The sequence below is a fragment of the Prionailurus viverrinus genome, chromosome D2, assembly GCF_022837055.1.
Source record: "Prionailurus viverrinus isolate Anna chromosome D2, UM_Priviv_1.0, whole genome shotgun sequence".
Taxonomy (NCBI): Eukaryota; Metazoa; Chordata; class Mammalia; order Carnivora; family Felidae; genus Prionailurus; species Prionailurus viverrinus.
The window spans coordinates 55,946,824-55,970,314 of NC_062571.1; the positions used below are offsets into that span (position 1 = coordinate 55,946,824).

Consider the following 23,491-nt stretch of genomic DNA (forward strand, 5'->3'; position numbering starts at 1 on the left):
AGCATTTTAGTAATATGAAAGAATAAAAGGAATTGTTTGCCTTCAAAGTGTTTACAGTTTAGTTAAGGAATCCAGATTAATGTGTATGAAATGACACAAACAACAGGTAAATGTATATACATTCATGTAGTCTGGATATTAAATCTGAGTTCTGATAGAAAGGAAATTAGTGAGGGCTAGAAGGTTTCTTCAAGGAGGTATGAGTGCAAATAGGTTTTAACTTATGAGTCATTTTGATAGGCACAGAATAATTGAGGAAAGGATGGAGGTGAAAATGACTAAGGACTGATCCAAGATAGGGAGGAGATTGGTTTGACTGTAACGGTTTGTATTTTGGGGAAATGAGAGGTAGTGATAATAAGGTTGACTATTTTAGGTAAATCCATGTATGAGGCATTTGGAAAGCAAAACAAATTTTATTTTCTGTTAAGGTGGAGATTGCTTTGAATAAAATGTTTATATTTCTTTGATGCCATTTTTGTGATGCTAAGGTGCAAAATAAGTGTAATCAAGTGATGTAAATTTACTTGTTGTGGAAAACATCTTGTTATATTTTCTGCCTTTGAAATTTTTTATTTTTATTTAAAAAATTTTTTTTTAACATTCATTTTTGAGATAGAAAGAGTGAGCGTGGGAGGGGCAGAGAGAGAGGGAGAGACAGAATCTGAAGCAGGCTCCAGGCTCTGAGCTGTCAGCACAGAGCCCTATGCGGGGCTCAAACCCACAAACCGTGAGATCATGACCTGAGCCAAAGTTGGAAGTTTAACCGACTGAGCAATGCAGGCACCCCTGCCTTGGAAATTTTTTAAAAACAATCATTAATTTGCGGTGTTGTTCTGTTTTATACATATTATACACATATATATAAAATTGGTTTCTTTCTTCTTACCTGCCCCTTTTTGAGAGATCCCATAGTAACAGTGGCATAACCATACCCTTCCTCTAGAGAAACAGCCAGTTCAAAACTAACGTTGCAATAGATGTAAAAGCATTCTGAAAGAGATAAGGAATTAAATTAATGTTTGATTGCTCACATAACAATTGTTTTGAGCTCCAGATACTAGGAATGACGTATAGGTTAATGTGTCATTCTTTCATTAAATGCTGTTGTTAACTTCACCTTTTTTTCAATAACCAGTTAGCTGATATTCAACTCAAGAGAATTAACATTTGGAACATTCCTGTATACCAGGGTTGGCAAACTTTTGCCGTAAATGGCCAGGTAGTATATATTTTAGGCTTCGTTGGCAGTATGATCTCTACACCTATCAGCTGCTGTTGGAACACGATAGCAGCCATAGACCATATGTAAATGAACAAGTGTAGCTATGTTCTAGTGAAACTTAATTTACAAAAAGCAGCAGGCCACATTTGGTGCACAGGGTGTTGGTGTGGACCACCTGTCATAGATTTAATGAGACATTTTATGCCACAGCTTCTCATAATCGCATCTTCCCACTATCCTCCTCTCTAGTAACTATGGATCAGTTATCTTTATTATTTTCTAAGTTTACCTCTCCTACTTGTTCACTTTTTTTTCCTTCATCATCACTTTTTATCTTTCTGTTATATCATTTTCATAAGCACGTAATCATACTGTAATTTCTCCCAGTTTAAAAAAACAAACAAAAAAATAACTCCATTTCAATTCCTTTGTCTCTTGGCCTTTTATAGTAAAACTCCTTAAAAGGGGGCACCTGGGGGGCTCAGCTGTTTGGGCGTCTGACTTGATTTCAGCTCGAGTCATAATTTCACAGTTTGTGAGATTAAACCCATGAATTATTGTTAACATGTCTCTGCTGGTGATGTGGAGCCTGCTGGGGAATTCTCCCTCCCTTTCTGCCCCTCCCCTGATTGAGCACGCTCTCTCTCTGTCAAAATAAATAACCATTAAAAAAAAAAGTTATCTGTACTGCATCTATATCTCCCTTTTTTTCCTCCCATTTTCTCCTAAATCCATGCTAGTCATCCCTTCTATATAACCCCACTGAAACCATTCTAATCAGTGTCACCAATGGTCTTGACATTAAGTCCAGTGGTCAATTCTCAGTCCTCATCTTACTTGAGAGAGTTGATCAATACCTGATCCTGGAAACACATTGTTCACTGCTTTCAGGACACCACTCTCTTTACTTACCTCATTGGTCATTCCTTTCATCCTTACCAGCTGGTTCTTTCTCCTCTTTTTCCTCTAAATGTTGTAGCATCTTGAGGCTCAGGCCTTGGACTTCTCTCTTTGTGTACTTACCCCTTGGTGATTTCATTCAATTCTATATACATGAATACATACACACACCAGTGATTCCCAAAATTTTATCTTACATCCAGACCTCTATATTCTGTATTCAGCTACACATCCACATTTCCACTTGGCTGTCAGCTAGATACCTGAAATTCCACTAAAACTGAACTCTTGATATATATTCTATACTTATTGTTCCCACTCTGTCTTTTCTGTATTAATAAATAGCAGTTCATTTCTTCATTTGCTGAAGTTGGAACTTTGGGAGTTATCCTTGGCATGTCTCTTTCTCACAGACCAAGTGGAGTCTGTCAGCATATCCTTTGGCTCTGTCTTCACAGCATATCCACGGCCTAACCATATCACATTCTCTCCACCAAGCCACCATCATCTCTGACCTGGATGTTGTAGTGTAATTATCTCCAAAGTGGTCTTCTTGCTTTTACTCTTACTTCCTTCCCAAATACTTTGTTCTTAACATTGTAGCCAAAGTGATCTCTAAAAAATAATTCAGCTTATGTTACTTCTTTACCCCAAATGTTCCAGTAGCTTCTCATCTTGTTTATAGTAAAACCAAAGTCCTTGTAGTATCCCTCAGGCCTTGTGTCAGTTCCCTCATTACTTCTTTGACCTCATCTCCTACTGCTTTCTTCCCTGTGCTGTTTTCTTGTTCTAGGCCTACCGACCTTGCTCTTCTCTGAACATGCTAGGGACGCTCCATACTCAGGGTGTTAGCACTCATTATTTCTTTTCTTGGAATGCTTTCTGCCTCAACGTTTTAAGATCTTGGCTTAAATAAGACTTTTTCAAATGAGGGCTACCTGACTTCATATTTAAAATTGCAACTCTGATTCTGCCTATTTTTCACCATAGGTATTTATCACCTTTGAATATGTTACACATGTCATATGTAATAGGAATTTACTTATCTTGTTTATTATCTAAATAGCTAGTAGAGTGTTATGTCCATGAGGGGAGGGGTTTTTGTCTGTTTTATTCATTGCTGTATTCTCAATACTTAGAACAAAGATTGGCACAGATTTGGTGCTAGCTACATGCCCAACACTATGCCAGATGCTGGTGGTATAGCAAAAAACATGACAGATGTGTTCCTTATACTTATGCAGTTTTTATTTCAGTGGTAACGACAGATAGAAAATAAATTGTCAAATATATAAAATATTGCCAGAGGAAAAAAAAGTGTTATAAAAAAGAAATACAAGGAGCTTAGAGAGTAATATTTTTCTGGTTGAGAAGCAGTGCTTTATATGTTGGGGAGACCCTTCTGAGGTGATGACATCTGAGCTGAGACCTAAAAGATGAGAAAGATCTAGGCATTTGAAAACTAGGAGAAAGACCAATTCAATTCAAGCAGGGAACAGCAGGTGCAAAGGTCTGAGATAGGAAAGGAGTATTTGAGGAACTGAGAGGCTATCTGTGGTAGCTTGCTGGAGTGCATTTACAGATGAGGAAATTGGTATGAGGTGAAGTTTAGGAGAGAGGTCCAGGACCAGATGTCACTGCTCCTTGTAAGTCTTGGCAGAGATTAAATTTTGTTTTAAGTGCTTTGGGAAGCCACTGTAGATTTTAAAGCAGGGAGCGTTGTGATCTATTTTATATTAAGATCACGTTTGCTCCTGTGTGGAGAATGGATTCACAGGAAGGTGGTGGGCAAGAGAGAAGCATGAATGCCAGTTAGGTTATTTTAATCCAAGTTATAGATGGCAGTGGACTGAGAAGATGGTGGTGGAGGTGGAGAGAATTCAAGATGTATTTTGGAGATAGAATTGACAGGACTTGCTTATGGATTAGTGTGGGAGTAAGAGAAAGAAGGCGCAGAATGATTCCTTCATTTCTGGGATGAGTAACTGGATGGATTGCGGTGCCATGTTACTGTGGTGGGGCATCCTGGGAAGTGGAGTTTGTTTCTGTCCTTGAGGCAGGTGCTTTATAGAGCCAGAGAAAAATGAAATAGTTTATATTGTTTTGAGAAGCAGAGGGGAAATGGATTACATGTTGATACATGTTCTCCCAATCGAATAGCCATAAATCTTGATTCCCCCCCCCCCACCATGTGTTCCAAAATCTTAAGTAAACTCTGCCTATTCTGAGTTACTGCCACAACAAAATGACAAAGAAGAAAGGCACGAGAGATGAAATAACCTTTCTCCTTCCCATACTAAATTTGGTGGTCTTTATTTCACTTTGGATAGATTACTTTGATTTTTGTCCCAATTCCTACATATTGAAAATGTGATTTCTGACCATGTGAGAGAGAACGTGCACGTGCGCGTGAGCTTGTGTGTGTGTGTTTTAAATCAAATTCTATTGCAGCAAAAAAAGTTTACGTGATCTGTAACGTTTGCTATTTGCTCTAAAGTCATTTAATCTGAAATCACAGGAAGTCAGATATTTGGGTTGCAAATAAAAGAATGAGTCGGGAGTGTGTTAGGACCCTGTGTACCAATCATCTTGACTTTCGTGAGGCATAAATGAAAAATATAAAATAGAACTTCTCTTTAAGGGAGGTAAAACTTAAAAAAATGAAATGATGTAACTATAAAGCAGTGTAATTAAGTGGTGAACAATGGCTGTACTTTAAATGGATATGCAGAGAAGGGAGAGATTAATGTATATTGCAGAAGGTTTCGTGTGCCTATAGGAGGTAGAATTAGACAGGAAGTTTGACTGGTATGGAATGAAGATAGAAGGGGATGACAAGCCTGGTGAGAGGAAGCAGGATGAACAAAGATAAATAAAAGTGTATGTGTAGGTAGTGGATAGCATCTTAGATATTGGGCACTGTACCTTATGGATAATGAGCAGTCATCATCTCAGTAATAAGAAATAAGATTAAGGGGTGTTTGGTGGCTCAGTCGGTTAAGTGTCCACTCTTGATTTCCGCTCAGGTCATAAACTCGAGGTTTGTGGAATCCGGTGTAGGACTCTGCGCGGACAGTACAGAGCCTGCTTGGGATTCTTTCTCCCCCCACTTTCTGCCCCTCCCCTGCTCATGCTCTGCCCCTCCCCTGCTCATACACAGAGAGAGCATGGCAGCTCTCTGCCTCTCTCTCTCAAAATAAATAAATAAGCTTAAAAAAAAAAAAGATGAACCTGAACTGCTTCTGTATTTTAATTTTTCCATTTTGTACTCCTTCATAATTGTATCAGTGTCACTAGCCTACCTGAGTGGTACATGGCTCACATGTATTCTCGCATTTTGAACATTTCTGAATCTGTACTTCCTTACATCTGCATATTTAACTCTTTATTTTTCTTTTCTGTTTAAGTTGTTTATTAGGCCACAAAGATTTGGAGGGAGCTGGCTTTTATTATGTGTGCATATGTATACAATATGTATGTGTATATATACATATATACATATATATATACAAAATAGATACACATACACATATATATGTATTGTATATGTGTGTGTGTGTGTGTGTGTGTATATATATATATATATATATATATATATATTCTACAAAATTTATTCTTTCACTTGTTTAAAATATGATAGGTATTAGGGGCGCCTGGGTGGCTCAGTCGGTTAAGCGTCCGACTTCGGCTCAGGTCATGATCTCGCAGTCCGTGAGTTCAAAACCCCGCGTCAGGCTCTGTGCTGACCACTCAGAACCTGGAGCCTGTTTCAGATTCTGTGTCTCCCTCTCTCTCTGACCCTCCCCCCGTTCATGCTCTGTCTCTCTCTGTCTCAAAAATAAATAAACGTTAAAAAAATAAAAATAAAAATAAATAAAATATGATAGGTATTATTAGCCCTGTAGGTGAACTTTTTAAAAACTTAAAAAACAGCTATAAAAAAAACTCAGCCCAGAGTGTATGTTTCAAGTCATGAAAAGATTATTGTTTTGAAGGCGTTATATGGTTTTGCTTTGAAAATATGTTTTAGGGTTTTTTGTGTTCTCTTCTAGATCCCTTTTAGACAGAACTTTACATTTTTTCAGTAAGCTCTACTGATGCATGCTGCTTTTGTTTTACCTCTAGTTATATATTCATATGACTGTTTTGAATTCAGTTATCTCTGTAGAAAAAATTTGGTGATTCAAGGAATGAAATTGTTATACAAAATAATGACTAATTAGTCTTTCTATCTGTGTAATGTGACAAGTTAGGTTACAGAGCTACATGCTAAGTTACAAATGGGGCAAAGCTAAAATCAGAATTTTTTAGTTCTTTGTTTACTGTTTAAGCAACTGGAATGTAATAAAGAGCATATAGATTCTTCCTTTTTATACCATTTCAATAAAGGTAAAGACTGTAAAATGTCTTTGCTTTTTAGTCTGTTGTAGACAGCAAACGAAACTCTAAGAATGACGCTTTTTGATTTATTCTATTCAAATGTTCTTTATCCTTGGTGTTTTACTTTGGGAATCATCTTTTTAAAATTTTTCTGTGTGTTTCTTAATATGCGAACACTGCCAGTTCTGTGGTTCCTTACTCTTTATGTGGATTGTCACTTAGTTCTCTGATTTTCCAACTTCTATTTTTACTGTCTCCAATATATATTGCTTTCTAGTAGCATTCTAATAATATTTCTAAAATAGTGCCTTTATAACTTCTCTCTGCTCATGGGCTAGCCATGGCTCCTGGTTACCTTTCATTTCAAGTTCAAATCTGTCCTCTGTAGTCTGTTCTCACTTAACCTCCCTATTATACATTTTCTCTGTGATCTCAATCCTGCAGTGCCATGAGAGAAAAATGCCTTTCTTCAGTGTTACTCCATTTTTCTGGTCTGGATAGCCTTTGCTCCTTTCTTGCAAGTTTAAGTCCTTTCCTCTTTAAAGGGTCATCACAAAACCTACCTTTCTGTGAATTAAATGCAGTCAGCATTGATCTATCAACTTAATGCCTTAAGAGTCTTTAGTTACAAGTAATAAAACTAGCTTAAGCTAGTTTAAGTTAGGGTAATCTGAAAAGGAGGAATTTATCTTAAGGATACAGATTTCCTAGAATTCAAGGGCAGGAATAGATGCAGGCCGCAGTAAAGCCTTGGTGGTAGTAACATTGCCCTCTTGGTTCACTCTGGAGTACTTACGAAAGCTGATGATTCTCTCCCTGCTGTTTGGGTACGTTTGTCTTCTGTTATGCCATGCTGTCATTCCCTAAAAGAAATTAATATGTTGTCAGTAGTTTAGGACGTATCTTTCTATAGATTTGTCTATGCTTATGCAAACATACCCTCATACTATCTTTTCTCCTGACATGAAAATGGGGATCTTTCCTCCTAATTTAAAAATGTGTTATATGCCGTCATCTGCAACTTCCTTTTTTAAAAACAAACAAAAAAATTCACAATGAAATCAATTCAGTACGTACATCTTTTTGTTTATAATGTTTTCATGTGGATGGATGTTGCATAATTAATCATTTTCCTACAAATGAACATTTAAGTGATACCGATACATATGTTGTACTTTTATTTATGTAAGATGGATTGTTAAAAGTGCAGTTTATGCGAGTATACTTAGACAATGTGTAGGGAATTTATTATTTTCAAGGAAAATATAAATTGCCTAAAGTGGCTCAAGCAGTGGAAACCCTGAAGAGCCCAGAAACTGTAGAAGAGCTTGCAAAGGTTGGAAGGCCTAAAATCTAAAGAGGTACCAGGCCCATGTGGTATTTTTGGTGCAATCGTGTAATTTTAAGGAGTAGGCAATTTTCATGTTTAGTGAACTAATTCCAGAGGAGATGAAATTGTGGAAGTTATTCCGATTTCATTTTACATATTCTCCATAATGCCAACATCAAAACTATTAAAGATAGCAGAAAATTCTGAATAAAATTTTGTCAGGTCAAAACCAGCACTTTATTAAAGAAAAATATGCTTAACTAATATAAAAACAGTTCAACATTATACTTGCTGTTCATTTCATTGTATAGTATACAGGTTTCCTTCACTATCTGAAACAAGAGTGGTCCTATGAAACCTTTTGTAGGCTGAAAATGGTATAAAGTGAAGAAACAATTACCATTCCTTTGGGTGGAAAAGTTTTGGGTGTTCTCAGAGCCAAAAAATAACCTTAGTCTTAGGCTTTTCTGATATCTTGAGGCATATCTTGTTGGTGGAGGCAGAAATAATTGCGATAAAAGCACAGATGCTCACAAACACAGTTCAAAGCTATGGCCATGTTGAATGCTGACATGTTGATTTGTAGTTCCTGGGGAAGGAGCTTGGTGGTGCCACTCACTGCTTGGGGTGTGCGCTGCCTCTATATAAGAGCTCGCTGCAAACAAAGGCTGAAAGCTGTTTCTGCTCTTTACCTTTTTTGGTAAAACCATGTCTTTTGGTCAGCAAAAACACACTAATGTAGGTCTTGTAAGTGAAGTGGCATAATGCAAACTTTTTGAAAAGTGAACTTTCAAAAAGCAGGGGATACCTGTATAAAAAGAAATAGTTGAATTTAGATCGTTACAGTTTTTCCTATTTCTTTATCTTTTTTCTTTTTAAAAAGTTTTTATTATTTTGTTAGTGTCTTTCTTTTAACAGTGTATTGAGATCAGGAAGCATATTGGTTGATTACCATTTGTTTTCTATGTAAAATACATAAAACTTTTTATGAATGTATAACTGCATTCGTAATTGTTACTCTGGTAGTGCCAACTTTTTTACTTTTTTAGGTAACATCATGGCTCACAAATTCTTAAATAAGCAAAAAATTGCTTCTCAATAGCATGAATTTATATACCATGAGTGACCTCTAATAGCACGATTTTATATTCTTTGAGCATTATGTTCGCCTCCAACTTTATGGCTGTTATACAGTCTTTTCTGCAGAGGTGTGATTGGGTACTTGTGTACTGATGTGAGGAGTGGAGTGTTGAATGATACCTATTTTGTTTTGATTTCCACCCTTTAGTGTCTACATCCCACAATTTTGTGCTGGCCTCAGGTTTGTTCAGAAAAAACTCAGTTGGTTTATGGCAGAATTCACTTGCTTTGTTTGAGAATTTCAAAATTTTCGTGGCTTCGTACCACTTTTTGATAAAGTTTCATAACTGTGGTCTAGATGCAAAGAGGTCATTCTCCTCACATCAAAATGTAAGCTGTTTGCTTATGCTGTGATAAGGAGGTATGCCAATGTGGAGGCCGTAGTGATCCAAGGACAACATTTTAAGAAACAGTGACTTAGGATACACTAGTAATCACTATAAACATTTTTATGTGTGTATTCCTGACTTCTTACTATGAGTCTGTATGGGTCTATGTCTCTTCTCTATACACCTATTAATTTTTGAGCAGATTAAACCCTAATATGTCTACTGTTTGTTTCTTGTTTTTTTTTTTCATTGAATGCATCTTGGATCTCTTCCTATCAATAAATGTAGGTTTGCAGTATTGTTTTTAAAACTGAATAATATTCCATTAAATGAAAATACTATAATTTATTTATTTTACTATTTTCTTTAATCTTTTTTTTTAAAAAGCTTATTTATTTTGAGACAGAGAGTGCGCACACACACACAACTAGGGGAGGGGCAGAGAGAGAAGGAGAGAGAATCCTAAGCAGGCTCCCCACTGTCAGCGCAGAGCCCGATGTGGGGCTTGATCTCACAAACCATGATATCATGACCTGAGCTGAAATGAAGAATTCGACACTTAACTGACTGAGCCATCCAGGCTCCCTGTGAAAATACCATAATTTACTTATTGGTGGACATTTTGTTATTTTTGATTTTGTGATTTTGTAAGCGATGCTGCAATGAGCATGATTATTACCTTTAAGATACCTTTCTAGAAGTGAATCAGTAGTTCTATACTTGCTTTCCAGTTGTGTATATTTTCTTGTATATTAAAAAATATATACTATTGTGTATGTAACTATATGTAACATAACTATGAATTGTTTATAATAAATATAAATGAATATATTACATAGCAAACTGTTCTTTGTAAAGATTGTATCATTAGTATATCATAGTGACTCTGTTACTAGGAAATGAAATTTTAAAAACGAAGGCATACAAAATACAAGTCAAAATGTTTATTATTCGATTCAACAGATATGAATTTAACTCTGTCAATTTGCTACAGTAGTTTCTAAATGCTTACTCTCAGTTTCCATACATACGTCGTCATGGACTAGTGACAGATGTTTTATGGACCATCGGCAGGACCATATTTTTAGTAGCACTATTTTATTTTGGCCTAGGAGTCAGCGTAGAAGGGGGCAACAGGGGCTGGGGTGAGGTTTATATTTCATCCATATACGGTCATTTAATCCTCTTTTGATATGGTACCCACTCTCTCACCTGTGTCTGGTATCCCCTGTTTAAGAGAGTGTGTTTACTTTTTGCAGAGAATAAACTGCTGCTGTGGTGGGGAAATAGCAGTTACCTAGCCTGGAGTGAGAAAGGGAATCTTGGCATCGAACCAGAACTCAAGCAGCTTTCTCCAAATTTCTCTTTGTTTTAGCTTTCCCCTCCCTTCTTCCCATTTCATAGTTACTTTGTACTTCCAGTTCCTAAGCCTTTCAAAGATTCAGAGTGTAAAATAGGTTAGTTCTTAGCTTTCGCCACTGTCTGTCTGGGATTCAGTTTTCTTGGGTCTGCAGGGTCATTTACTAATTTTTCTGCTTTCCAGCATTTAGGAAGTTGTTGCTATTGTCATGTTTCCTGTTTCCTATTAATTTTTCTTTAAGGACTCCTTACCTATTTGTCATGTTGTGAATGTTCCCCTCCTCTAGTTTTTTTTGCTTTTCTTAACTATTAACAAAATATTTACTCTTATTTCTATTTTGTAGATTTTGTTCTTGACAGATATTTCTTCTATAACACATTATTCCTTTCTTTTAGTCCTTGTTTTTCTGATTGAAATTTGATTTTGCTGAAGTATTTACTTGAAACTTTATTCCAGAAAGAGTACACGTATAGCGTATTCTCTAAATCATTTTGCACATCTAAAATTGTGCTTTTCCCTCATGCATTTTCCTAGGTATAGAATTAATTCTTTGGTTAATCAGTTTTCCTCAGAACTCTATATATTCTAACATTTAGAATTGTGACTAAAATGTCTGATTAATACTAATTTCTGCTTAAAGTTGGCATTGTTGATGAAAAATAAGATACCTTTTTAGATAATTCTCCCTCTACCTTTTTTTTGGTAGCATTTCATTTTTTCTTTTTAAACTAAAAAATTTGACTAGGATAAGTTGTAAACATTGAGGTTTATATTCTCTTCTCACTAATCTTGCTTGGCTTTTGAGGAACTTTTGATTTTGAAAATTCAGGTCTTTAAAAAAAAACAACCCAAAACTCAAGATTTTTTTTCTTGTTTTCAAAATCATTATTTCTCTGCTATCTGCTACTTTTTTCTCTCCTTCATGACAATATGTTCTTAGTTTTCTTTTTTTAGTATATCATCTCAGTTCTTGCTAAAATTGCCAATTGCTACTTGATTCTTCCCCTCTAAGCCTTCTTTTTCCTGCAGTAGTGGCTTTCATGTAGTTACTATTTTTCATTGCTGAATGGGGGAATGAGGAAGGGTTTCTCAGTGCTCAGTTGTTTTCTCTTTGTTGAGCTGTTTCAGCTAGTGATGTTTCTGCCTACTCCCCTCCCCACCTTTTTTTTTTTTTTTTTTTTTTGAGAGAAAGAGAATCTTAAGCAGGCTCCACACTCAGTGCAGAGCCGACATGGGGCTTGATCCCACAACCCCAGGATGGTGACCTGAGCCGAAATCAAGAGTCGGATGCTCACCCAACTTAAGCAACCAGGTGTCCGGAGATGAATTCTTTAAGAATGAACCAATTTTTTTTTTCAGTTTTTTAGTTAAAAGGAGGTGAAAAGCTAATGTAATTTTTTCCTGACAGCTTAGAGATAATTTACTTATGTCGATAAAGGACAGAACTGTTAAACAGAGGAAGATAGGCATGGATAGAGGAAGATTTATCTTTGTTCAGAAATAATTTTCTCTTTATATCTTTCTCAACAGCTGGTGCTAGCAACCCCCAGCTCGGCCCCTGGACCTAGCTCAAAACTCTGGATTCATTCTCTTCCTTCCTGTACCTCAGCCCGAGCTTTCTGTCTCCCCAAAGGGTACCACATGATCTTCCTCTCAAGTCCTCACTTCCTCGAATCCCAAGGTATGTAGGGAAGGAGTAGGCTGAATTATGTCCTTTACTTTCTTACGGCACAATAGATGCTTATTATACGTTAGTTAAATGCATGTCCCCTAGTGAAATTCTTCCTTGAGAGTGGTGCTTGGCAGTGAATTAGCATTTGTATTCACTCTCCTCTCTCTGGACTCTATCTTAGCAAACACGTTGCAGTATGTGTATGGAATCTTTTTCTAGTTTCTTGTCATTTTGTAGGTCTTTATTGTATTTTTTGGTTTGTGTTTCAGTGGGCAGTTGGAAGAAGGAAATCAAACGGCTTAAGTTGCCACCTTGATGCAGGAAACTCTCCAGGTTACTTGAAAGGGCCAGGCATACTTTATGCAAATAGTATTATTTCAAGGCTTGATGAGATGTTGGTTAAGTCTTATGAGGTAGTAATATGTAGAGAGAGGACAGTAGTTTCAATGGCAGATTTAAAATCAGTAATCTTTTTGGTAAGGTAAAGATTGAACTGTAGTGAAAAGAGCATTAGCTAGTAGGTTGGAAGATTATAATTCCTCATTCTTTTTTTTGTGTTTTCTGATGTGTTCACAGCACATTTTTTTGCCCATAGGTGGTAACCATATTGTAATTTGCTACCAGGTGTCGTCTTTGATTGCTTCCGCATACTTAGGTTGAACATAGTTGAAGACAAATAGATTTTCCCCATTTCAAATTTGAGGGTGAAAAACCCCAAACTACCTAAAATACACAAACCCCCCCAATGCTGTATTGTACATGCCATACATTAAATATAAAAAAATATTGATACTCAGTATTGATTACTTAGCAGTTACTAAACTTAAGTAAAAGCTAAGTGGATTTCTTAATAAGGTGGTCCCTTTTATTAATTGTTTTGCCTATGAGGAAAGGACATGCACTTTAATGGATGGAATTTGTGAACTCTGTTTTGGCTGCCATGTATCCCACTTAATTATTTTCTATTCTTTGTGTCCTGGAACGGTGAGGTTGCTGAAATGTCAACTCTGAACAAGCAATGTATTCATGTATATGTCCTGCCTCTTCCTTTAGACTGTAAGCTGCAGTAGGGTAGAGACCATGTTTTTGACTCTTTCCATAGCACCCAGCAAAATGCCTCACCATCACAGTTGTTATTTATTAGTAAGTTTTGGTTGGTTGACTTGTTTAAAATCCTATTTTTAAACTGGTTGCCAGACTCTGGGGTATGTGTTATGTTATAAGAAAAATTTTAAATTGTACAGGTATTTTGAAATGGAATTGATGATATTTAGAAATCCTATCAATCTATTTTTAGCATTACCTATATATTTTTGGACACATGTACTGTTACCACAAGAAACAATTTGCCTTTTATAATAAAACCCACGATATAGTCTCCTCTTGATTACATGTATAATAGAAAGGCTTGAGTATGGATGGTCCAGAGTGACCATAATATGATATTTAGACAAATGGGGAAGAACCATTATAGGTGTTCTTAAAAGTTTCACATGTTTGAATCTCACCCTCAGATTCTGGTATGGGGAAAACTCCATAGGTGATTATGATGCTGGTCACTGTTGAGAATGTGACAGTCTGCAGGGAATCTTCTCAGTTGGTGTGGAGTATCCACCAGGTGTCGTGAACTTTCTTCTGGCCATTTGTTAGTTTTTCTTACTTTCGAAGGAAAAGTTTTTACATTTAGCTTTAAATAATATAGTAAATTTTTAGTAAAAATTTTAATAATTTACTGAGTTAGACACAGTCTGTAAAAACATTTAGGAAACCAGTGTGTGCTTTGGCAGCACTTATACTAAAGTTGGAACAATACAGAGGAGATCAGCATGGCCCCTGTGCAAGGATGACACGCAGATTCGTGAAGCGTTCCGTATTTTGTGCAGTTCCCGAGTGTCCTACCACCCACGGCAGATTAACTCTGAGGAAATGATATGAGTCAGAGGATGGTGTGTAGCACTGAATAGTGAAATTCTGATTTTTCACTATTAAAAAAAAATTCAGTAGACTGGTACCCTACTAATGAATTATCAGTTTAGTATTTATATATTTGAGACTACTAAAGAATGTGTTTTTTAGACCCAACCGAAATTACTAAGTGTGAGAAATATTGAGAGTCTCTTAATATGTAATGTGATGTAACTTTTATCTATGGTTTCTTAATAAAGGACTTCTGAAATAGTAATGTTTCTTGTTACTTAGATTAATTGAAAACATTTTTAAAGTTTTTATTTATTTGATCTCTCTGCCCAATGTGAGGCTTGAACTCACAACTTCGAGATCAAGAGTTGCATGCTCTTCCAACTAAATCAGCCAGGTGCCCCTAGATTAATTGAAATTTAAAGCTGAGACCTTTGAATAGACATTATGGGTGAAGCTCAATGTGATTTACACTTTATTTTCTTTAGTTTATCTAGTTTTCTGTTACTCACAATATATATTTAAGATCACAAAAGTAAGAGAAGACAATTTTTCCAGTACACATTTTGCTATTCTGCTGAACCTTCAGTATTCAGATTTCAATCTCACCGATGTATTATCACATCTTACTATTTTACTATTTTTTATTCCTTTGCAGTTTGACTCATAATGTGTCATTCCATGGTCATCACAGTAGTGATAGCTACAATTTATATAGCACTTTACAGGATACTGTTACATATATTTTCTTATTTAATCTTTACAACAACCCTGTGAAAGGGGAAGTGCTAATTTTTCTTTTTCACTTTATAGATGAAGAAACGAAGACAGAGATTGAGACTTGTCTAGAGTAACACAAACCAGTAAGTGTTGGAATTAATGGAGGCAGGTAGTAATGGGTGCCTTCTCCTATGCCAGGGGCTTTCCTTGCTGCCATGTACCTGGGTTCTAGGGACAAAGAGCCAAGATGGTCGGGAACCAAAAAGGTAGTAGGTGGACTTAATTCGTACCCCAGCAAAATGTGTTATTCCTTCTCATTTCTCTCTCTCTCTCTCTCTCTTTTTTTTTTACACCATTTAGTAGTGATAACTTGAAAGAGCACATAATATCTTTTTGTTGTTGTTAGATAAGTGAAACTTATTTTAAACATAAGTTATCCCTGAGGCACTAAGGAAGTAGAAAATCTGGAGGGAAGTCTGTTGAATTTCTCAGAGGGTAATAGCTATAGGGTCAGCTAAAGAAGGGAGAAAGTTACTAGTACATGTGTGTAATTGGAACTGAAATTTTTATGGCTCTCATTAAGATTTTTCAAATCCTGTTTAAAGATTGTAATATCAATTTCATATAGCAATCTTAGAGCTTAAGGGTGCTTATCCAGTTGTGGTTTTCTTTAGATGACAGAACCGAGGTGCAGAGAAGTCGAAGCCTGCCTGGTGTCCCAGAGAGTGGCTGCAGGTAGAGCTTGTAGCTGCTGACTTCCTGATTAGCGCCAGCTCTGCTTCCGACTCTTACCTCTTGGTAAGCTGTCCTCGAAGTACTCCACAGTCTTTTCTATCTCTTTTTATGTGTTTGATCGACATTGGCATTTTGTATCAAAATGAACTTTAAAATTCATGAAAATTACTGATGCTTACGTGATGAAAATTCAATTCTTTGTTTGATTTCAGGTGAGTTAATGTGGGAAAAATCCTCGTATTTTGAAGATGTCTTGCAACAGTATTGTTTCCTGTTTAAGTTACAAGTAACTTCAGTTTTTAGAGAAAAAAGAAATTGGGTTTTTTTGTTAAATCATGCCATCTGAACAGAAACAGTTATTTTTTGATGAAAAACAAACTATTTTAAAAAAAGATTATGATGTGAAAAATGAGATAGTTGATACTATTAGATCAGTGCTTAGGCCAAAAATTTCAGAAAGTCGTTTTCATTATGAACTAAAAAATGTGAAAATCGATTTGCCGAAGATAAATATTCCAAATGAAGTCTTTTTGAAACATGAAGTTGACAAATACAGAAAGTTATTTCAGCGTCAACCACAGACTGCAAGAAAATCTATCAGTATAAAGACTGTAAGCTGTGTAGAGGAGTGTATGCTGCTCCAGAAGTCTGAGAGAGTTGAAGAAGAGGGTTTAAAAATGTCGGCAAAAATACTCAATTTCAACTGTTTAAAATGCCGAGATAGCACTCGATATAGCCCAAATGATTTACAGAAACACTTTCAGATGTGGCACCGTGGTGAATTACCTTCATATCCTTGTGAAATGTGCAGTTTTTCAGCAAATGACTTCCAGATATTTAAACAACACAGACGGACACACAGAAGCACTTTAGTAAAATGTGACATTTGTAACAATGAGAGTGTGTATACTTTATTAGACTTGACAAAGCATTTTACATCCACACATTGTGTAAATGGTAATTTTCAATGTGAAAAGTGCAAATTCTCCACCCAGGATGTTGGCACATTTGTTCAGCACATTCATAGACATAATGAAATCCATTATAAATGTGGTAAATGCCATCATATATGTTTTACCAAAGGAGAGCTTCAGAAGCACCTTCACATTCATTCTGGTACATTTCCCTTCACTTGTCAATATTGTAGCTATGGTGCCACTAAGAGAGAGCACCTCGTAAGACATGTTATAACTTTGCACAAAGAACACTTATATGCGAAAGAGAAACTGGAAAAAGACAAATATGAAAAAAGGATGACAAAGACTTCAGGACTTAAGCTGATACTGAAAAGATACAGAATAGATGCATCAAGGAAGACATTCTGGAAACGCAAGAAGATCAACAATGGAAGCGACCGAAGTATAGAAAAAAACACTCAAGTGCTAAAAAAACTTAACAAAACACAGGCTAAATCTGAAGACCAGAACCATCTTGTTCAAGAACATTTAAATGAAGAAAAGGACGAAAGACCACACTGTGAGAATAACGATAAACCTGCTGAGCTAGGGTCAGAAAAGCCAACTCTTCTGTCCACTGGGCAATATAATAGAGCTGAAGAGGGATCACATTCGACTCTAGGTTTCTTGAAGACTGCTGTACAAGGACCTACAGTGTTGATGGTGAAAAATAATAGAATAACAATTCCTGCTAACTACAGTGCTGATTTTATGGGTTTTAAGATGGTGGATGGAAAACAGCATATTGTAATAAAATTGTTGCCTACCAGTAAACAGAATTTATATTCACCAGGCTCACAGCCAGATGCTGCAAAGGATGGTACTGGCAATTTGCAGCCCCAGACACTGGACACTACTGGATTTTTAGCAGGAGTAACAACTGAGTTAAGTGACACCGTTTACATGAAAGCAACTACTCCATTTTCATGCTCATCTCCTCTACTTTCAGGGAAAGTCCTATCAGAAAAAGAAATGGCTTTGCTATCTCAAACGGGTAATATGCTTCAAACAGTGGATGATGAAAAAAGTGTGTCGTCTTTGTCAGCATCAGGATTGGTTACAGCATCAGTGAATTTGGCCACAAAAGTTGAAACAAAAGATAATATTGACTTATGGGGAAGTTGCATTCCTCAGAGTCACCCTGAGATACCAGGTGCTGCCATTAGAAGTCCAGATAAAGTCAACTCTGCTACCAAACAAAATGCATACAACAGCGGAGATATGCATAACTATTGCATTAATTATGTCAGCTCTGAGTTACCTGTTGAATCTTCCAACCACGGATCATTACCCTTTCATAATTACTCAAAAGTAAATAATTCTAATAAACGTCGTAGGTTTTCAGGAACAGCGGTGTCTGAAAAAGAACCCTCATCAAGCAAAACGGTTGTTCAACAACCAATAAGTGAATCGGTTTTATCTTTGGTGCGAAAGGAGAGCTCAAATCCAGATAGCATGTTAGCATCTCTTAGCCTGTTAAATACTAAAGATGGAACTTTAAAAATGCAAGCTGAAATTGAAGAACAATGTGTGTTAGAAAAAGGACAAAACATTGACGGACAGAACTTCTACACTAATGAAAATCAAAATTTAGAGAATGTGACTGAAAAATCTAAGTGGGATGACATTTCTAATGTTGAGTCACCTATGATGCCTAGAATCACATCTGTTTTCTCTCTCCACAGCCAACAGGCATCAGAGTTTTTGCCCCCTGAAGTAAACCAGTTACTTCAGGATGGGTTAAAAACAAAATCTGATGCAAAACAGGACTCTAGTAAGACTCCAGATAAAGGCCTGCCACTTCATTGTGACCAGTCCTTTCAGAAACCTGAGGGAGAAGGCAAAATAGTTGAATCTTCAAAAGACTTCAAAGTACAAGGCGTCTTCCCAATTCCATCTGGTGGTATAGGGATTAATGTGCCTATAAATGATCTGAATTTAAAGTGTAGTGGAAAAGAAAAACAAAATCTGTCAATATCACAAGATGTGAGAGATTCAGAGAAGGCACCTAGAATTTCAGGTATTGGCACATTACTTAAGACTCAGTCAGATGCAATAATAACACAGCAGCTCGTAAAAGATAAACTGCGAGCCACTACACAAAATTTAGGTTCTTTATATAGGCAGAGTCCACTTCTAAATTCAGAACCAAAAAAAGCTATATTTGTTCAGACTCCAAAAGGCTTTTTTGTACCGCTGCACATTGCTAACAAGCCTGGATTACATGTTGTTTCAGGAAGACCACTTCCATTGGTTAACACACAAGGTGTACCTGCTTCTCTTCTTTTAAACAAGAAACCCGGGATGATTTTAACATTTAATCATGGGAAACTTGAAGGTGTTTCCACTGTCAAAACTGAGAGTGCTCAAGCTTGTGGAACTACAGCTAAGGAGCCTTGCAGAACACCTTTTTTAAAGGTGGAACCAAACAGTAATTGTCTGACACCTGCACTATGTTCCAGCATTGGCAGTTGCTTGAGCATGAAAAGTAGTTCCGAAAATACTCTGCCGTTAAAAGGCCCGTACATTATTAAAACGTCAGCAAGTTCTTCAGTGAAAGCTGTTCCTACTCCTAATGTAGCTTCTGAGCACCAGGGCACCAAGTTGAATATTTTGGAATCAGTAAAACAGCAGAACGAGATTTTTCCCAAACCACCTCTTTATACCCTCTTGCCTGATGGCAAACAAGCTGTTTTTTTAAAGTGTGTGATGCCAAATAAGACTGAGCTGCTTAAGCCTAAATTAGTCCAAAATAGTACGTATTATCAAAACATACAGCCAAAGAAACCTGAAGGAACACCACAAAAAATATTGCTGAAAATTTTTAACCCTGTTTTAAATGTGACTGCTGCTAACAATCTGTCTGTAAACAACTCTGCATCCTCATTGCAGAAAGACAAAGTACCATCTAATCAGACTACAGGAGGAGAGCAGAGAGAGCCAGAATCTTCTAGAGATGCCTTACCCTTCTTACTAGATGATATGATGCCAGCAAATGAAATTGTGATAACTTCTACTGCGACATGCCCAGAATCTTCTGAGGAACCAGTGTGTTTCACTGACCGTTCAGATACCAGGGTGTTAAGGTGTAAAACAAATTGTACAATTGAGAGAAGCTTCGATAGAAAAAAGACTTCCAAAAAAAATTTTCCAAGAATAAAAACTCATGTAAGAAGTAAAGATTCTGAAACTGCCTTTGTACCTAGAAACAGGAACTGTAAACGAAAGTGTAGGGATAGTTACCAAGAACCTCCAAGAAAAAAGACAACATTACATAGAAAGTGTAAAGAAAAGGCAAAACCTGAAGCTGTCCGTGAATCATTTGGATTTAGCAGACCGAGGCTTTCAAAAGATGCAGTCAGAACTTTGCGGCTTTTCCCATTTAGTTCCACACAGCTTGTGAAATGTCCTAGGAGAAACCAGCCAGTTGTAGTTTTGAATCATCCTGATGCAGATGCCCCAGAAGTAGTAAGTGTAATGAAAACTATTGCTAAATTTAATGGACGTGTACTTAAGGTTTCATTGTCAAAAAGAACTATCGATGCTTTACTGAAACCGGTTTGTGGTAATGCTTCACAAACAATTTATGATGATTTTTCCAAGAGGCATAAAACATTTAAACCTGTTAGTTCTGTGAAAGAAAGATTTGTGCTAAAATTAACACTCAAAAAGATGAGCAAAAACAATTATCAGATCGTGAAAACTACCTCTGAAAATGTTCCAAAAGCTAAATTTAACTGTTGGTTTTGTGGTAGAGTATTTGACAATCAGGATGCTTGGGCTGGTCATGGGCAGAGACATTTAATGGAAGCTACTCGTGATTGGAATATATTAGAATAATTTACTGTAGTTACCAAGGAACAGAGAAGTAAAAGGGTCTTAGAAGAAAACAGTGGGTTGAATTACCTTAAGGTAATTGTCTACTTCAGTATATACCTAAAATTGAACATCAGAAAGTAGGCTGTATTTCCATGGGAGACTAGAAAAGTTTTATGTGTGATAGTTGCAAATGCTGTCACTGCACACATAAGCTTTGAAAGAAACTAATCACAGCACAGATGTACCTTGATTTAGTTTTTTTTAAGTGTGTTGTTGGGAAGTTAGGGCTAAAGAAAATTTTGATAAAACAGTTTTCCCAGTTTAGTTATTTAGGGACTCTTAGTAGAGGGTAACGGCTGACAACTGCATTCCCTCTCTTCTTCCACCAGCCTTAGGAATCTGATAAGTGTAGCTCCTCTGAAGATGGAGAGAGCTCTTTCACCATGGAGCTGAAGGAGTTCCTCATCATTTGTGAAGATACACTAAGAGAGCTTGAGTAAAGAATTTAACTTTACATCTGCTCGATAGAGCTGTGTTGAAGGGTATTAGGTTCCTTAGAGTAACTAAGTACAGTTATACCTCTTGATGCTTGAAGAGAGTTTTTGACAAGTACATCTTTTTTTCTCTTACGCTGTGTCCCACATCAAGGATTGGAATACCCTCCCAAGGTGATTTTCTTTTTCTAAATGGCTGTGTCAAGCACTGTAGTAGATGAGAAGCCTCAAAAGAAGAATTAAACTCTCTGGGTCTAGTTTGAAGTCTAGTGAAGGAACTTGAACATTTTTCTGAATTTGATGATAATCTCCAATGATTCTCTTGCACAGAACTATGCTTATTTGATTTAAATTGTTTGTCCCTCTTAAACCAAATGGCCCATTTTTGACTTGGTTGCCATGCATTTAAAAAGTGGACCATAGACGCACTTCCAAGGGAATGGCTTTTCTTGAAAATAAAAAATTATTCTCCAGAAACCATATTTTGAAACAAGATTAGCAAAGCAAATCAGATTTTTGCTGTTTAATTACTGTTAGGTGTCTAAACATGTACTCTCTGGGACAAACCATTTTTGTTAGCACCTTTTCAGTATGATTGACAGCCCAAAGCAGATTCTTTACTGTTTGTTGGCAGTTGAAATAAAGAAGCATTAATAGTGGATTCAGTGACAGTGCATAAAATTTCAGGACAGATTCCTAGGGGACATACCCAGCAGGTAGGGTTTTAAAATGGATGTTTTCACGACAACGACAGAATCATTGACTGAAACTTCACCGTGTAAGTTTGGATCAAATTTTGTTGGATCATTGGATAACGGAGTCCTTGTATTACAAATTACTGTATAATTTTTGTTATATTTTTACTACAAGTGTTACAACATTTTCATTGACTGAAAACTTCAGGGCTTCTTTTCTGTATATAAGAAAGAATTTAAACCTGTACATATTTTTGTACCTTTCAGTTTGTTATGTAAATTTTGCACAGAAAATTTTTGACATAAAAAGTTTATTTTCCTTCAGTTTAGTTCTGTGCATGCACTAATAAAACTGGTTGTTTAATTTAAAAGGAATATGTAAGACTTTACCCATGTCCTTTTCTTGGTTTTTATTTTAGATGTAGAATTTTTTTTTTTTTTTTTGGGTAAATTCATTTTTCAGGGATTGAACACTATTGTTAGCAAGTGCCTAAAAGATGTGAAACAGTTTACATATGTCAACTGTAACAGTAGGTCCCAAATGGGCCCATTCCCCCAAAAGTTTTATTTTAAAGAAAGCCATACATAGATGCTTCAAGCTATCTTGCTATGCACATTATACATGTACTTTTTTTGTGCAGTTTGTCTACTTTCCTAGTGAAGTATTTTTTGTATAAAACCTGTTATAATTGTGTTTCTTAAATTGAGCCTAAGAATGGAGTTGATTGGAAATATACAGTATATATTAATAACGTATATGGTGTTTAAAGAATGATAAGCATTGTTAATTTCTGTAATGAAAATTTTCTTCAATTAAATTTATCTTAAGTTTGTGTTTACACAGTAATTTTTTTTACTGTACTGAAGTCAAATGGGAATTTTATTCTAAAGGGAAATACTTCTATTTCAAAAAAGTTTGTTTCCTTTTATGCTAGGGAACTGTGTCAAATAAAGTGTGGATTTGCCCCCCCAAAATGATAGATGAAACTTTGAGAACAAACACTTAACACCATAAAGTTACTATAGTTATGCTGATGAGGAAAATCATAGAGAGGCTTATGCTCTTTAGTACCCTAACAGCAATAGAATTGAAATGCTCTGCTGTTCTGGGTAGATGTATTATAACTCATTGCCTTCCATGAATAGAGAAGAGAGAGCAGCAACTATCATGCCAATGTTTGCAGGATTATAAAAACACATTTCAGAATAGCCATGCTGGTAAAAATCTAATGTTGTGATGCATACTTTTTGCCTTAAAGTTTTAAAAGCCATTTTAAAAAGCTTCATGCCCCAGATACTCTAGTTAGCCCCTTTTCTGATTTGTTAGGTTATTCTGAAGAAGGCAAACTTCCTTGGAACCTCTCTCTTGTGGAGTGGAAAATCCAAAATCAAAACCCACCATCCTTTCTTTTCTCCTAGCTGAAACTGAACTAAAGATTGTTCTCTAAAATAGGAATAGCCACTAATTTGAGGTTGTGACTACACTGGAAGGGTTTTATTTTTGCAATCCAACTTCTTGGTCAGGAATTTGTTTCATTTTTCCCTAGTTGTCCATCTCCAAGGAAATGGGCCTATTTGCATTCGGTTGAAAAAATAGTTTAACTTTCAAAGAGTTTACCTTTCATCTTACTAAGCACTCAGTGTATTGAAATGTGATATATATATATATGTGATATATATATGTATATACCTATATATAAATGTGATATATATACATATATATATATATACACACATACATATTTTTTTTTTAATGAAAAATTGTGGTTTTGTTAAGGGGTAAGCAAAGTTTATCAGTAAAGGGTAAGTTAAGCTAGTA

At 36.1% G+C, this 23,491-nt stretch overlaps 1 protein-coding gene and 1 non-coding gene across 5 annotated transcripts in view; both read left to right on the forward strand.

Annotated features, from left to right (window-relative positions):
• The window catches only part of ZNF518A (zinc finger protein 518A), a 28,295-nt gene extending 5,784 nt beyond the window's left edge, over window positions 1-22,511 (forward strand). For 3 of the 4 annotated variants that reach the window (XM_047825573.1, XM_047825572.1, XM_047825574.1), the window contains 4 exons: window positions 12,195-12,345; window positions 15,067-15,116; window positions 15,648-15,771; window positions 15,921-22,511. In XM_047825573.1, coding sequence (XP_047681529.1) covers window positions 16,044-20,504 — 4,461 coding nt within the window. In that variant the 5' untranslated portion in view covers window positions 12,195-12,345; window positions 15,067-15,116; window positions 15,648-15,771; window positions 15,921-16,043 and the 3' untranslated portion in view covers window positions 20,505-22,511. The remainder of the gene's footprint in view (window positions 1-12,194; window positions 12,346-15,066; window positions 15,117-15,647; window positions 15,772-15,920) is intronic. The other variant, XM_047825575.1, reaches the window with a different exon arrangement.
• On the forward strand, window positions 14,112-14,214 carry LOC125148487 (U6 spliceosomal RNA). The gene has a single exon (XR_007145570.1). It is a non-coding gene; the product is annotated as a U6 spliceosomal RNA (small nuclear RNA).
• Window positions 22,512-23,491: the final 980 nt, after the last annotated feature.